The 13,930-nt window shown below is 42.6% G+C and overlaps 1 protein-coding gene across 2 annotated transcripts in view; it reads left to right on the top strand.

Moving 5' to 3' along the window:
* Window positions 1-13,930, top strand: part of GEMIN5 (gem nuclear organelle associated protein 5) — a 103,460-nt gene that overhangs the window by 738 nt on the left and 88,792 nt on the right. For both annotated transcript variants that reach the window (XM_089682830.1, XM_089682828.1), the window contains exons 2-4: window positions 5,448-5,603; window positions 10,042-10,196; window positions 11,865-12,046. In XM_089682830.1, coding sequence (XP_089538956.1) covers window positions 5,459-5,603; window positions 10,042-10,196; window positions 11,865-12,046 — 482 coding nt within the window. In that variant the 5' untranslated portion in view covers window positions 5,448-5,458. The remainder of the gene's footprint in view (window positions 1-5,447; window positions 5,604-10,041; window positions 10,197-11,864; window positions 12,047-13,930) is intronic.

Below are 13,930 nucleotides of genomic sequence, written 5' to 3'. Positions count from 1 at the left end.
AACTGCCCTCAAAGACCTATGTGTTCTGGGCATGTGACATGTCTCTGCCAGCTGTCCAATTCTAGGAGCAAATCCTTCTTATGTACTTTATACACTACTCCACCCCATCCCCCCCCCCACCTCCATGCCCCTAGTTTCACCCCGTGTCCCCCTCCTCATCCCACTCTTAAAGGATAAGTTCAACTTTGGAACATGTTACATGTTCCACCCGTTTTTAGGGTGGAACATGCAACGTGTTCCCATAGCCGCGTCCGCAGCCCCCCTCCCTTTGACAGATCGTACGGGGAGAAGTCTCCCCGTACTGTCAGATTTTAAAACATGAATGCCTACAAGTTCCGACAGCCTTAGCGGCTGTGGGCTTGTAGTTTTCAATGAATTACCACGGTGCTGTGAAGTGCCATGGTAGTTCATTGAAGCTTCCTGTCAGAATATCTGCTTGCTCGTACATCCCGTACAGCAAGCAGATATTCTGCCTGTAAAAAAAAATGTGCAGTTATTATTTTTGTCTAAAAGGTTAAGTTATCTTTTAACCCTCGTTTGCCCCTCTTCACCCCCGTCATTGCTCTGTCTCCTTTTCACACCCTATCCCCCTCTTCACCCTCTGTTCTTCTCTGCACTGCCCTGCCCTGTCCTCTTCACCCTTTCTCCCTCTTCACTACCTCATTCCACTCTCCACTCCCTGTCCCCATCTTCAACCTTCTGTTCCCCTTTTCACCACCTCATCCCACTCTTCACTGCGCTTTGCTCTCTTTCACTCCCTCCTTTTACCCTCTTTCCCCTCTGTTCCACTTTTCATTAACGTATTCCCCTTCCCCCTCTTCACTGCCTCATCCCACTCCTCACCCCATGTCGCCCTCTTCACCCTCTGTTCCCCTCTTCACTGCCCTGTCCCCATCTTCACCCCTTCCCTCTCTTCACCGCCTCATCCCACTCCTCACCCCATGTCGTCCTCTTCCACTCTCCTGTCACCGCCTTCACCCTCTGTTTCCCTCTTCAGTTTCCCCCCTTATCCATTTCACTTCCCTGTCCCCCTCTTTACCACCTCGTCTCACTCCCTCTTCATCCCCCACCCCATCATTTCACCTCCCTGCCACCCACTTCACCTCTCCTTTCTCCTGTTTGCCTCTCCTTCCCCCTCTTTACCTCCCATTCCAATCAGTCCACATGCATATGAAATGAGAAACCAGGTACCTGCTCCCATGAACTGACCCCCACGCTTCCCCCGAAGCCTTCTGGGACACTTCACAGGTCCCAGAAGACTGGGCCATTCACAAAGTGCAGCAGGAAACCGGATGTGAAGCCGCAAGGCCGGTTTCCCTTAGTCAAGATGGTGGAGCCAGCACCTGATAGCCGATTGAAGAATCGGGTTGGGTGAGGACTCCACTGGATGCCTGCACAGGTAAGTGTCTTAATAATAAAAGCAGCTACAGTATTAGTATTTTTTGGGGGGCAGGGGCTGGAACTCCTCTTTAAGAGCAGGAAAGAGGGCACAGCATATAGCTGTGCATCAAGGGTGGGATATTAGCACAGATAATCCTATAATTAGATTTAGGATAATAGATTATCATAAACCATATAACCAGGAGCAGCAGAAGAGGAAGAGGGCAAAAAGAAAAAACAATGTTGAGAAGGAAGGCCATGAGTAGCTACAAAGACAACAGAGGGCAACTGAAGCTGATGAAAGGATCCTGGAATAGCTCACCAGGTTAAAGAATGATGAAGGTAAAGGTATCAAAAGTGGATGAGTAGTGGAAATGGTTCCCGACAGTCCAAATGAGATTGTGAGAGTCAGATTTATCTGCGTTCCAAGCTATCATATTCTCCAAATATTCAATTTGATTCATTTCACAAGGCCAAGTGGCTAACGTCGGTGAGTTAGATTGGCGCCAGTATCTGGCAATAACTGATTGAGCAGCCATTAAGAAAAATCTATTCAGATTTTTTGATCTGTTTGAAGGAGCCTGGCACTAGGGAAAAAACCATGAGCTGGCGCGTCACTCATTCATGGTGTTCTGTGAATGAGTGCCTACAAGTCCCGACAGCCTTAGCGGCTGTGGGCTTGTAGTTTTCAATGAACTACCACGGTGCTGTGGAGCGCCATGGTAGTTCATTGAAGCTTCCTGTCAGAATTCGAATGAGCCTGGCACTAGGGATAAAACCATGAACTGGGGTTGGTTTGAGTATATATCACCCACCAGGTCAGTGAACAGTTGCAATAATTTATCCCAAAAAGGGGCAATACGTGAGCAAGTACCCCAAATATAAGTCATAGTGCCGGGAGCCCTCAAACAGCACCAACATAGGTCAGAGATGGTAGGATCAATTTTATGAAGAATGGAGGGGCAGCGATACCACCTGGAGAGTATACAATAGTTTTGTTCTTGAGCAATGGAAGATGCTGAAAGCTTGTAGGATAACGCAAAGATTTTAGGCCACTCTAGTTCATCTGCCAGTATAGTCAATTCCTGCTCCCATTTGGATAGAAATAAGGGTGAGTTCGGATAAAGTTCCCACAATAAGTTTTGATATAGCCGAGAAAGTGAGTGGTCAGGTCTGGAGGACCAGGAGATCAATGACTCAAACTCTGGGTGGCCTGGTCAGGGCATCCAAAGAGGAATACTCTTTAAGGAAATGTTGTAGTTCCATATATTCCAGCCAGACACTCTGTGGCAATTCAGGAGGATGCAGGAAAGTGGGACCATTGTTTCACCACACAAGGTGTGGCATAGTAGAGAGTTATAATTTTTCTGCCAGGAGAGAAATTTAGATCTAGCAAGGAAATGTTGGCAACTATGATCCCCACGTACTAAACTTGAGAGTGTTGGATCCTTTTTACCTTGCCAATGCAGGGGAGGCTGTATAGGTGCCTTTACTGCATCTCTGTGGTCTCACGGCCATCCTGGGTATTGCTCAAAGATGCATTGGCTTCCCTACAGGGGGTATTGTTCTAGTGCCAGATGATCCTAGTTAATATGCACACTGCCTGTGCATCCCACAGTCCTATTTTGTTGTATAATTATGGTTTTACTGAAATACATTTAAGGGCATGTGCCCTAAGGCCTACTTGTTCTGTACTGCTCTACTGTAGTTAACCGCTCTTCTATAGTGCAGTTTTAGTAGGTATTGTGGCTAACCACAATAATTTCAACTGTTTGCTCACCATGGTGATATCCCTGTAAACTTTACCTTGTACTTAATAGGCCCTCTGTGACCTCAGGAACGTCCAGGCCACTCAAACTGAAGAGTGCTGGACCCTTAGGTCTTCAGCCCGTCATGCTATTATTCTTATACCAACCATCTTGGATTTGCTAGGGCAGTCTTCTTTTCTTTTTTTTTTTTTTTCTCTCTAGTTAAGTTTATTTTAAGCTGTCCCGTGTTGTCCTTGTTTCGGGCCCTGGAAGTGTTCTCCACCTCTCTCCTAGCAATGAATGAATGATGTCACCCTGGCAAGCAGAGTTTAAACGGTAACACCCCATTGTCTTATTACAGTGGTCAGAGGCAGGACACTACTTCTCAAACTCACCCACAGAGTTCAGTCATTCTTTAGGCAGGACACTACTTCTCAAACTCACCCACAGAGTTCAGTCATTCTTTAGGCAGGACACTACTTCTCAAACTCACCCACAGAGTGCAGTCATTCTTTAGGCAGGACACTACTTCTCAAACTCCACCCACAGAGTTCAGTCATTCTTTAGGCAGGACACTACTTCTCAAACTCCACCCACAGAGTTCAGTCATTCTTTAGGCAGGACACTACTTCTCAAACTCCACCCACGGAGTTCAGTCATACTTTAGGCAGGACACTACTTCTCAAACTCCACCCACAGAGTTCAGTCATTCTTTAGGCAGGACACTACTTCTCAAACTCCACCCACAGAGTTCAATCATTCTTTATGCAGGACACTACTTCTCAAACTCCACCCACAGAGTTCAGTCATTCTTTATGCAGGACACTACTTCTCAAACTCCACCCACGGAGTTCAGTCATTCTTTAGGCAGGACACTACTTCTCAAACTCCACCCACAGAGTGAGCCATCACCCAGGGGCTTCATAGTGCAGGTTTACTATTCTTAAACAGTTAGTGGAAAACATACAGTACAGTATCATTGTGTGCACCCTGACTCTGAGGTCAGGTGGGTGTGGCCTTGACTGGATAGGGGGTTATTTACTAAAACGGTAGAGTGCAAAATCATCTGGTGCAGCTCTGCATACAAACCAATCAGATTCCAGGTTTTATTGCCAAAGCTTAATTGAACAAGCTAAAGTTAGAAGCTGATTGGCAGTCATACACAGCTGCATCAGATTTTGAGTGCAGCAATTTTAGTAAATCTCCCCCACAGGCTTTCTTCTGCTCAGGACTGATATACCCAATGGGGTTTACTGAAGCCTGAGGTTTCATTTTTAGTGACAAGATTTTGGTAAGGCTTTGACCCTGATTTGGTTATGATCATATATGAAGGGGGGTCCAGATTAGGGTGTATTTTAAAGGGTTAGTTCACCTTTACAAAAAAAAACAATCTATGCCGGTAAGGGACATCTGTAGATAAACAACAAATTGTACAGCTTTGACTAAAGTTGAATAATGCTCTTGCTACAGGTGTATAGCACATGCATTAAGGTAAAATACCTGGAGCCTTTATAACCACTTTAACCTTGTCTGTACTGTGTTCACACTTCATTATCGACTATAAACTAGATTTGCACACTGTCATAATAACGGGTTCAAAATTTAGAGACCACTGTCCTGCATTTTATGTTAATGGGGGATAGTGTGGTGACATAGACACTTGAGCGTGTCCAAAGGTCTAAAAGGTAAAAAAAACATTTTTTATTTTTTTTTTTCATTTTTTAGGTATGCTGTGTGAATGGGAAAACATAACAAATTTGTCAAATTTAAATTGGTTGTAAACCTAGGATGAAATATGAACAAAGCATATCCTTCTAGCAAAATGCAATAAGTGTCATTTCTGTCTGCTGCTTTGTTCTGTTATCAACATGAATCACTTCTGACAATTTTTCCTGACACCAAGAGAAAAATGGGGACAGGGGAGGAACCTCCAGCAGATTGATAACCTCACGCTTTGTTCCTGTGAGCTGTGTGGAGGGGAGTTTGTCCCTTCCCTCCAATCAGCTCTCTGAGCTGTCATCACTGAGTTCTGCAGAGTGTAAATTCAGCTCTCCACCCCCTTTTTTATGAACTCTCAGACAGGCTGTATAAATTCAGCGCTTTGAAGAGATGTAGAGAAAAGATTGCAGATAGACAGGCACAACATATGTAGGAGGATTTGCTTCATCTCTGTGTATCACCTGAGTATAGTCCCTTTATTGGGTATATGTAAGGGATTACAACCACTTTAACTGCAGAACTGGAAATCTGCTTTAATTCCTCTGCTTATGTTTAGTGTTGTATTCTATATGTCATTTTTATTGTGTTCTTACTTTACAGGTGACACAAGAATGGGCAACTCAGATAGGGTGCTTGGTGCATCCCCTAATTGGTACTGCAGTCGCGCCAGTGATGCAGCCGGTGGCCTCTTTGGGTTCACTGCTCGTAATTCGGTGTATTTACTGCGAATAAGCCCTAAGGAGCCTGCGTTCTATGGTAATGCCTTACTTGGTTATAACTCACTATATAATAGTTGAATTAAGGGTCTGTGTGGACAGGCTGGTTTTTTTTTTTTTGTTTTTTTTGCATCTGAACTAATTCTCTCCTGATACAAGCCTATGGTAATGAAAAAATGGCTTGAAGCTTGTCAAATGCACCTGTCAATGAATTGTGAATGACTGTTAATAGCAGGCTGCATTTCACATTGACATTTACCCTGATGACCATTTCTTTTGTATATCAAGAAACAATAAATATTTTATTTTTCACAATCTGTTTCAAAATGATCTTGATTGACAAAAGAGCAACAATCATACTCTTCCTGTTAAAGTGTATGTTCACCATCTCACTGTTCCTTTAATTTAAAGAATATGTAAGCCCAACAGTTCTAATATGTGCCTGCTGTACCGTGTACTTGTATGAAAAAGTATCCTGTTCTTTGTATTGCTTCTTTTGTGTGAAATCCCTGGTGTTCCTTTCAGCCCCTCTGCTTTACTATCAAAAACTGACCACACTAGGCATGAGAGCACAGCGTAGTCAGTTCTCTCTGTGTTTCTCAACCTTTTTCAGTCAAGGCAACCTTTAAAATGATGCACAATCTTGGGGCACCCCATTATAAAAAAAACTATACTAATAGTTTTAAATAACGGAGCAACATACACACATGTAGGACACCTCACGTGATTAATTCTTCCAAAGCAACTACACATTTGTGGACTGGTACTAACTAGTATTCCGGTGTTTTTCTTCTCCCTTTTTCTTAATGTGACCCCAGTGCTAACAGAGAGGGGCAGAAGAGGTGCAAACAAGGATATTGTGTAGACATCTGATGTACTCTTTGTCAACATCATTGGTTGTTAGGCCGCCAGTGGATAGAAGGTTGTAATGGTGCACAATGAAAACCTATGGCATTCTGGTTAAAAAAGGCTTCTCTAGCTGTTCAGGGAACTCTGCCTGCTCTCCTCCAATGGTCATTGTGGTCCTGACACCCCCCCCCCCCCTTGCACAGCCATTCACACAGTTTTACAAGGTTGAGGATTTACATATAGTTTCAAGAGACTCTGTCACCTTGCCCATTCTTTGCAAAGTGAACGGGTTTCTTTAAACCTTTTTGCTGGCAGAGCCTTAATTTTCTTAGCTTTTCACACAAAATAAAATGCTTTGAGAGTGAAATGCACTTAAAGCCCTAAAATATTACCCATGGGACCCACCGACTAAAACAATGGTAGTTGCATTGTTTTGTCTTACGATATTGTTTCAGCTGTTTCTCAAATCAATATTTCAGTAAAGAATGCACTTCAATAAATTTAGTGCACACAAACGCAATAAAATCTTCCAAATTCTCTGTAAAACATACAAGATACAACCTAGCTGAATAACGAGGTAACAGATATGACAAGACTTACAATTGTGTGCGGCTGTGAAACTCGCACACTAGATGTACTCCCTTTTCACAGTACGTCCCCACTGTTACCTTCTCTGTGACAAAGTGCAAGGTGTTTGAGCTTACAAATAGTAATGACACTTCCCTCCTCCCTTCTTTATGTTACATTGCCCAGGCCTAGTGACTAGCTGTTAGGCCCGACAGCTGCATAGTGAGAGCAGGGGCGGACTGACCATTTGGAAACTCGGGCACTGCCCGAGGGCCCGGGGTCAGTAGGGGGCCCCATGAGATGCCCCTGGTACCTTTTTCATAGGCTCTTTTGAGTTTGGGCAAGGACACAGTGGCCCCATGATCCCCTATTGCCCGGGGGCCCCATGAGTTGTCACTCCGCCCCTGAGTGAGAGGTAACATGCTCCCGTCATCCCTGGAAGCATCTGGCAATTTTTGAACGTAAGGTAATCAGGGGAGTGAGCTTTAAAGAGGTATTTTCACTTTGCCCTAAATTGAGAAGTTGACAGGGTCTCCTTAAAGTGCTACTAAGCCCACAACAGTAAAATCAGTCTGTATATGCAGTAAAGCATGCTTGTTATATTCACTGTGGAGCCTAACGGGTTAATCCTGCATATTATGTAAAAAGGCTGTTTGATCCTGTCTTCTCTGATCCCCCCTTCTACTATTCCCAATCCATCTGCTGATAATACAGAGCTCTAGGAGTCACTCTGCACATGCTCAGTGTGTATTGCTAGAGAGTGGGTTTTTTTTTTTTTTTTGCTTTTTATTTGGGAGGGTGCATGTGATCAGCACAGGGCCAATCAGCATTGTATAAACAGAGGGTCAAGGGTTATGGAGCCTCATAGGACAGTTAGAGCAGTATGAAAACTCCTATAAGCTTTAACCAGTGCTCAGCCAGACACTGATAGATGTCACAAGACTGCTATATATTGCTGATGAGAAAAGGTATTTAGCAGTTTATACTTACTAAAATAATTGCATTTCCATGTTGTGTGTACTGTGGGAGACCAGATATAGCGAATTCAGGGTCCTGGGTTTAGTAACACTTTAAAGAGTAACTCCACTTTTTTGTTAAGAGAAAAAAGCAATCCCCTCTGGGTCACTTATGTACATTGCAAGAACTTTAACAAACTTTGTTGCAGAGTCATACCCGTTTCTGCTGTGAAGAAAAACTTGTTTGTTTTTCTATCTTTTTTTGGATACTGATTCGGAACGTGACTGACTTTTCATTATTTTTCAGCTCATGCACTTACAGTGCTCTTATGAGAAGAATGACAGACTCTGCATTCCTTTATAAGTAAGCTCTAATGAGCAGGGCCCTCTGATTCCTCTTGTACCAAATTGTATTGTAACTGTAATGTCTACCTTCATTTTGTAAAGCGCTGTGCAAACTGTTGACACTATATAAATCCTGTATAATAAGAAGTATTTAACACTCCAGGAGCATTTCACCAAAAATGAATTTTTTGTTGCAAAGGATGCCTAAAATCATATTATCTTGACTTCTGGGAAAATTATAATCACACAACCACGAAATGACATTTCTGAGAGCGCTCTGTACCTCATATACACTATATTGCCAAAAGTGTTGGGAAACCCCTCCAAATCATTGGATTCAGGTGTTCCAATAACCTCCATGACCACAGATGTATAGAATCAAGCACCTAGGCATGCAGACTGCTTCTACAAACATTTGAGAAAGAATGGGTTGCTCTCAGGAGCTCAGTCAACTGTTAGTGGTATTATGACAAAGTGGAAGCAACTCGGAACAACAGCAACTCAGCCACCAAGTGGTAGGCCACGTAAAATGACAGAGCGGGCTCAGCGCACGCTGAAGCACACAGTGCACAGAAGTCGCCAACTGTCTGCAGAGTCAATAGCTAAAGACCTCAAAACTTTGTGTGGCCTTCAGATTAGCACAAGAAAAGTGTGTAGAGAGCTTCATAGAATGGGTTTCCATGACCAAGCAGCTGCATCCAGGCCTTACATCACCAAGTGCAATGCAAAATGTTAGATGCAGTGGTGTAAAGCACGCCGCCACTGGATTCTAGAGCAGTTCTCTGTCACGTGTTCTCTGGAGTGACCAATCACGCTTCTCTGTCTGGCAATCCGATGGACATGCCTGGGTTTCGCGGTGGCCAGGAGAATGGTACTTGCCTGACTGCTTTGTGCCAAGTGTAAAGTTTGGTGGAGGAGGGGATTATGGTGTGGGGTTGTTTTTAAGGGGTTGGGCTTGGCCCCTTAGTTCCAGTGAAGGGAACTGTTAAGGTGTCAGCATACCAAGACATTTTGGATAATTTCATGCTCCCAACTTTGTGGGAACAGTTTTGAGATGGCCCCTTCCTGTTCCAACATGACTGTGCACCAGTGCACAAAGCAAGTTCCATAAAGACATGGATGAGCGAGTTTGGGGTAGAGGAACGTGACTGGCCTGCACGGAAAACACCTTTGGGATGAATTAGAGCAGAGACTGCGAGCCAGGCCTTCTCTTCCGATGTCAGTGCCTGACCTTACAAATGCGCTTCTGGAAGAATGGTCAAACCTTCCCATAGACACACTCCTAAACCTTTTAGACAGTCTTCCCAGAAGAGTTGAAGCTGTTATAGCTGCAAAGGGTGGGCCAACTCAGTATTGAATCCTACAGACAAAGACTGGGATGCCATACAGAAAGGAAAGATAATATTGAATAACAAATTACAACATAGCTTGTGTTGCAGCTGTAAATGCTATATTATTATTTTTTTTTTATTTGTGATATTTTTTCCCTCTAGTGGACTTGCCCTTTAAAGGAAACAGAGGGAAATATAGAGCTACCCTTGAATCAGTACTTTGAGACACTGACATGAAACACAGCTTGTATGCAGTTCAGGATGGTGTTAACCTTACATACTTGTTCCGAGTCAGTGCCTCAGAAAATACTGAATCTATTAAAACAGCTATGATTCCTCCAGTTTTCATTTAAAAATAATAAATACAGCCATTGTAGTTGTGTTCTTTCCGATTTAAGGAATTTTTTTATGTCTTTGTTTTTGTCTCTAGGGGAGCTAGTTGGACATACAGAGAGGGTTTCTGGATTTGCCTTCTCCCACTTCTCTGGTCAGGTTCACATCTGTGCCAGTAGCTCTGATGATGGGACTGTGAAGGTGTGGGACACTCATACAAAGGGTATTGTGACTGAGCACAAGCTCCATCGGGTAGGTTCTCCATGAATCCATTTCTATGACATGATACTGAAGGAGAATTTGGCCGCAAACAACTTAAGGTCATATAGTCTTTGAATTGTTTTGTTCATTATAAGCAGTAGCATTGTCTAAAATTATTGCTTCAGAGCTTGTTAGGTAAAGACAGTTTTTGGATCAATGTGCATAAATTTTTTTTTTTAAACCGTGTAACCTTTAATAAATAGTTGTTTTTATTGTGATTTGTTACTGAACCTTGTGTTTTGATTAGCATTTGTTTTTTTCTACAAAAAATATAATCCTATAGCTCTTTTATAACTGTTTATATGGTCAAAAATGAAAGCAATTTCTTAATCACACATGACAGGACATAGAGGATTTCATATTCATGACTACTTGGATTATGCTGCCACCGTCAGGTGAGTGGACACTGGCCAAATAAAGGAAGTAATCCTGGCCTAGGCATAACCCCTTTCAGCTCAGCTAAGCCTCAGTTTTTAGCCAGTATTTTTATATGATGGATGTGCCTCCCTGTATCTCCCTGAAAATATTTTGTGGGCTTTGATTTCCATAAATCCCAGCCGGTTCCTGACACCCCTGATGTGGTAGAGGTGGTCTTTATTCAGATTGGTCACTACGTTCAGCAGGCTTAGATGGAATGTTCCAGGACCCTGCATGCAAGAGCATGGATGGCCTGTAACGCTGATACATGTCACTGGAACCTGAGGATAATGATCTCCTGGGTACTGTGAACCTGCTGCCAGGGTGCTCTATAAGTCCTGGAGGGGAAGTCGTGTCCCTGAAGGTCCAGGGCACTCCCACTTCTTCAGACTTCTTTTGGGCCGATGCATCAGCATAACAGTCAGGGATCCAACACTTTCAGGATAGTTCTGCATTGTCAGCTCACATCGTTATGTCAGTACAAGTTTTTGAAAGTGAGTATGTTAGGGTGGCCATAGATAGGAAGATTTCCCCCTGACAAGAAAGGACAGTGAGATCACTACCTGTTCTCAAGATCTTGAAAATCCTCATCCCACTTGGCCAGGAAACTTGAGATGGAAGGACCATCTGTGGAACAAATTGAAAATTCCTGTGTATGATAATGAGCTGGCACTTTAGGTATTTCTAATCCCATAGTTAGTACAAGGCCTGGCATGGGGCCTTGTTCTATCCTATTGCGTTTGGGTAATTGGGAAATCAAGCTGTGTCCTCCTTAAAATGTAGAAGGTGAGCGCTGTTGGGAACTTGGGTTTCGAGATCTTCCTACCAGAGTGCCATGTCTCTAAAAATTCAGTGGGTAATTCAGCATTATTTTGAACTTCAGGACTGCCTTTAATCTTTCGACTGAAAGCTTTCCGCATCTACAGGGAATACTGTCACATCAGCTGAAACACATTGCTTCTAATGTGGTTCATTAGTATTGTTTGAGCCTGCTCATGAAATTTGAGTTCACAGTCTGGGGAGGCACCTTTTGCTTTCTACATGTAATCTGAACTTTTAGAGAATTCTCTTACATATTGAAATCAGTTAAAGAATACCAAATGAGGGAAAAAAAACAAGCTCTTCCTTTTGAAAAGTACAGCCCTCATTCGCAGAAAAACTGCATTTTCTGGAAGCTTCACCCCTTTCTGCTGGTTAGAAGTGTGCAGACAATGTGATCATGGTGCTTTTTTGTTCCTACAGAGCACAATCTCTGCCCTGCACTGGTCTCCTCTGGTAAAGGACTTACTGGTGACTGGGGATGAAAAGGGAATAGTGGTTTGCTTTTGGAGTAACCGCAATGATGGGCAGCAGTTCTTTCCTGAACCAAGGACTATATTCTGCCTTTCCTGCTGTCCGCACCAGGAGGATCTGGTGGCTGTGGGGTATGTTGTTTGCTAATCGCATTTATCCATTTTACAGTGAAAATAACTTTCCTTACTTTTTAAAATTTTCTAAATTGACTTTTTGACCATTTTCTAAATATAAGTTTGATTCTTTAACCCGCTGTGCAGGGAATTATTTATTTGTTTTTTAAATCCACATTTTGCTAGCAAATTGCATAGGACCACAAACATATATTTTCTGAAAGCAAAGACCCTGGAAAATAAAATGGTGGGTATTGGAATGTTTTATGTCCCACTATACTTACTCAGATTTTCAGGAAAAATTCCACTAAAATAAATTTTAAGGCATACAAACACAATATAAAACCCAATTTCTTGGTAGGATATAAAAGATGGTAGTGCCTTGAGTAAATAGATACCAAACATGTCAAGACTCAAAATTGTCTGCATCCGTGAAATGGTGACAAGCTGCAGTACTACAGTACCTAAAATGTATCATAGGTGATGCTTTATCACTTTTACAGGCACCAGATTTTCTGTGCCGCCAAATCTAACCCACCCCCATCATTCTTCTTGGCTTATGCTGTTTTGAATTGCTGCAGTGGAATTTCAGCAAAATGGACTAGCCTGCTGCATCATTTTTTCACTTTGATTTTTCAGTCCTCTGTAGGTCGATACATTTTCATTTCCATGAAACGATGGGGCATCGTTATGTTCCTAACACATTACCCCGTCCATATCAGTATAGATATCCAGCATGATATTTTTCCCCATTGAGATCTGATGTGTTTTCAAAGTGTTTCTTTAATGTTTTTGAGCAGTGTATTTTACTAAAAAAATTGGGTATTACATTGCATATATTTTTGTGCCCTAAAATTAATCTAAATGTATTTTTTTACTGAAATGTTGCTCTTGAACTGTTGCTCAATTATCGCGTGACATAAGCTATTGGAACTACCGCTGTTTAACTATTTAATTCTTCAGGGTCTCTGCTTCCATAAGATCGTTTAGGGGGTTTAACTAATCTTAAGGCCTAAAATGATTTTTTAAATGTATGCAAAAAAATTAAAACACGCAAAAACGGCTCTGGCAGTGAAAAGGGTTAGACTTTTCATGTTTGATTAGCTGCTTCCTTGGATGTAATAGCCAGATAATGACAGCTGTCAAACTGGAATGATTAAATAATGAGCTTGTTATACCCACTTGCTGACGTTTTTCTGTTCTGCTGTTGACATGCAGTAAAAGTAAACCTGGTAACAATCTCTGCATTTCAAACTGAAGTTATCTCCAAACCGTAGCTTTTTTGTATAAAATGCAAGCTTTATCCCCTACTCCATTTCAATTACTATGCAATTCAGTAGGTGGGAAGTGACAAGCCAAGCTTCACTTTACCCTGTTGCTGCCAGTGTACCACATATGTACAGCAGCAAAAGATCACACACCTCGCACATACGCGTCATTGGGCAGCTGATGTATTTGTGCTGAGAGTGTGCTCCCAGTACAGTGACTAAGCTGTCAAATACACCTCTTTGTCCCCACTAACGATCGGTTGCTGGCGGGGCTGGCTCCTGTTCATGTGACCACTGTGACAGCCAATCATGGTGGTTACATGTTCGCTGATCCTTCCTGCCCCCTGGACATACAGACCCTATTGAAGGGATGCCATGGCTAGGTGAGAGGGGGTCAGCAAAAAAAGTCAAAGTTTGAATGTAATATCACCAGCTGATATCTTTGGATCAATTGGAAGCCCAATGCCAGTCAAAACTGCTTTTATTATATTTTGGAAAGAGCAGGAAAAGGTTTGAGTCTTTATCTAGTTTTTATTGCCATCTATGTCCCTGTTGGGAAGATTTCCCCTCATTTTTGACAAGAAATGAAGGAAAATCTCTCCAATGGGGACAAAAACATATTTTCATAGAGCGG

Source organism: Staurois parvus, unplaced genomic scaffold, assembly GCF_062004578.1.
Source record: "Staurois parvus isolate SC_StPar_1 unplaced genomic scaffold, SC_StPar_1.0 ptg000298l, whole genome shotgun sequence".
In the NCBI taxonomy this organism is placed as follows: domain Eukaryota; kingdom Metazoa; phylum Chordata; class Amphibia; order Anura; family Ranidae; genus Staurois; species Staurois parvus.
The sequence above is the reverse complement of the archived record's forward strand: the minus strand, read 5'-3'. Positions and strand labels throughout refer to the sequence as shown.